Here is a 2,856-nt window from a genome sequence, read left to right as displayed (position 1 = left end):
CTTTTCAGTTGTGTCTGTGCAAAGTAATATCCAATCTCTCAACATGCCATAACCAGCTATAAAAGGAACCAAAGTTACTTGTTAGGGTTGTGCAATTAATCGCATGCGATTGTCAAGCGCATCTTGTCAGTAAAGCCGGATCCGTGATTAGTAGTAAATCTCCATCACCTGCTTTCAGATGGAGCGGCATGCACTACTTCAGTGAACTACGGCTCTGTGTAGTAAATGCCGCTCCATCTGAAAGCAGGTGATGGAGATTTACTACTAATCACGGATCCGGCTTTACTGATAGGGTTGTGCAATTAATCGCATGCGATTAATTGCACAACCCTAACAAGTAACTTTGGTTCCTTTTATAGCTGGTTATGGCATGTTGAGAGATTGGATATTACTTTGCACAGACACAGCTGAAAAGTGTTCATTTTCACACCAGTCTTATGCTAACACATTTAATTGTAACCGGTTTGATATTACAGCAAATAAACGTTTCAAGATATTTTATTTTTACAAGCCAGAGGATGAGTCCATATTAAATTGTGGTAATTGACAACAACAGATAGTGCTTAAAGTGATTTATAAAGTTACATGCACTACAGTTGAAAAGTTTGGGGTCAGTGTGTGTGCGCGCATGCGTTTATGATTTCTGAAGAATCATGTGACACTGAAGACTGGACAAATGATGCTTAAAATTCAGCTTTGTCATCGCAGGAATAAATTACATTTTAAAATATTTAATAATAGAAAACAAGGATTTTTAAATTGTAATAATATTTCACAAATACTGTTTTTACTGTATTTTTATAAATAATACTGACCCCAAATATTTGAACGATAGTGTATCCTGTACGAAGGACTGAAATAACATAAGCATTACCTCCGCTTCCAGCTGCACATGCAGTTTGATTGGCCATTTCTTCTGGTAAAATGACACCATCCATTAAACACACTCATCTTTACTATTTAATACATTTCCATCTCTCTTTTAGCTCTACTTCTTCAAAACGCCAACAAACACAGGATCATCGCACTCCGGACAACAGACTACCCCAGCTGCAAATCACACAACACTTGCTGTGGGAAAGCATCAATGACCAACTGAATGGGAACCTAGGAGACTTTATATTCAAAGGACATGACAAATGTGTAGTAATTATGATAACTGAGCAATGAAGGAGTTCAGATTAGTGTGCTGATGCTTGATGCACACAAGCATTCCCAGCAAACACACTGAAAGTGTTTCCAGTTTGTAACTAACCCAGCAGATAAAATAACCTCCCTCAGATCACAAGTAAAATCACAGTGGCTTACTGATGACTTTAGCTTGTAATATTTTTCTTTAATACGTAAAGTGACCAGCCTGATAAATATTTTCCTCAAGTGTTATGGTCACTTATTTTTTTGTTTCCTTCAATCAAAATAGAGTAATTTATAAGAGTGATCTTGTATTACAGTGAACTGAGTTGAGGTTTGCCTTATAACCCCTGACTGCTTTCTTTCGTTGTAGGCTACTTTCTCTCATTATTCTGTAAGTTGAGAGGAAGTACCTGTATGAAGTATTTAATGTTGCTTTTCTGGACAATTTTCTGCTTGACACTGTGGATTAAATCATTCTTGTCAGGGTCAAACTTGTCTTTTTGAGCTTGTTTGGTATGAATGTGGACAGATGCATCACCACTCCTACTTGGGCCACACATTTCTAAGAAGGTATGCGTTGCACTTATTTAATATAAAAGTCATAATCTTTTAGGGATAGTTCAACCAAAAATGAAACTTTTGTCATCATTCACTCATGCCATTCCAGACCTGTGTAACTTTGTTCTGTGGAACATAAAATCAGTTATTCTGAATAGTGTTGGGGTAGCCAAACTATTTTGGTGGCCAGTGACTTCCACTGTATGGACAAACACTTTCTGAAAATATATTTTATGTTTCACAAAAGAAACTAATATGCTTTATATAATATGCTAATATGAGGGTGAGTAAATAATTTATTTTTGGTTGAACTATCTTTTTCAAAAATCATTCAAAAATTCTCACATTCTCAACCCTCATGTTACACCTATATGACTTTTATTCTTGCACCAATCCCATTCAACGTGCTTTTTCATAACTAAAAACTGGACAGTGACAATGAGAAAGGACATAACAGGACCTCAAAATGAGTCCCTATGACTAAAAGAAGTATTCTGAAACAATACAACGGCTTGTATTAGAAAAAGACAAAAGTAACTGTTGAAATTGTGCACTGGCCACTTTAATTATATGGAAAAGAGCAGCTTAGGTAGCAAGTGTTCTCCTTTTTGTTTCATGAAAGATAAAAGTCATATGGGTGTCAAACAACATGAAATATTACAGAATTTTCTATAACACTTTACAATAATGTTAATATTTTTGCAGCTTTTATCTTGGTTAAATGTTCATTTCTACATAATTTCTCATTAATTTCAAGTTGTATAAACTAACATTAATATATTTTAAACAATAATTAATAAAAGTATATTCATAATCTGATATTAACCATAATAAATGCTGTAAAAATACATTTTCATGATACTAAAATGCATAAAAACAAATGGAACACCAATGTAAAGTGTTGCTGTATTTTCTTTCCTTCTCTGTTTAAAGGAATAGTTCACCCAAAAATGAAAATGTTATCATCGTTTATTCAGCCTCATGTCGTTCCAAACCTGTATGAGTTTCTTTCTTATGTTGAACATAAAAAGATATTTTGAAGAATTCTGAAGAACCAAACAGTTGTTGGTCCCCACTGACTTCCATAGTAGGGAAAGGAATACAATGGAATTCAATGGGGACCATCAACTGTTTGATTACCAGCATTCTTCAAAATATCTTCTT

At 34.5% G+C, this 2,856-nt stretch overlaps 1 protein-coding gene across 1 annotated transcript in view; it reads left to right on the top strand.

Moving 5' to 3' along the window:
* The window catches only part of yipf2 (Yip1 domain family, member 2), a 4,749-nt gene extending 3,124 nt beyond the window's left edge, over positions 1 to 1,625 (top strand). The window contains exon 9 of the mRNA XM_016499703.1: positions 987 to 1,625. Coding sequence (XP_016355189.1) covers positions 987 to 1,091 — 105 coding nt within the window. The 3' untranslated portion in view covers positions 1,092 to 1,625. The remainder of the gene's footprint in view (positions 1 to 986) is intronic.
* Positions 1,626 to 2,856: the final 1,231 nt, after the last annotated feature.

The sequence above is a fragment of the Sinocyclocheilus anshuiensis genome, unplaced genomic scaffold (assembly GCF_001515605.1).
Source record: "Sinocyclocheilus anshuiensis isolate Anshui unplaced genomic scaffold, SAMN03320099.WGS_v1.1 scaffold1593, whole genome shotgun sequence".
Lineage (NCBI taxonomy): Eukaryota > Metazoa > Chordata > Actinopteri > Cypriniformes > Cyprinidae > Sinocyclocheilus > Sinocyclocheilus anshuiensis.
Note: the sequence above shows the minus strand (reverse complement) of the source record. Positions and strands in the feature narration are given on the sequence as shown.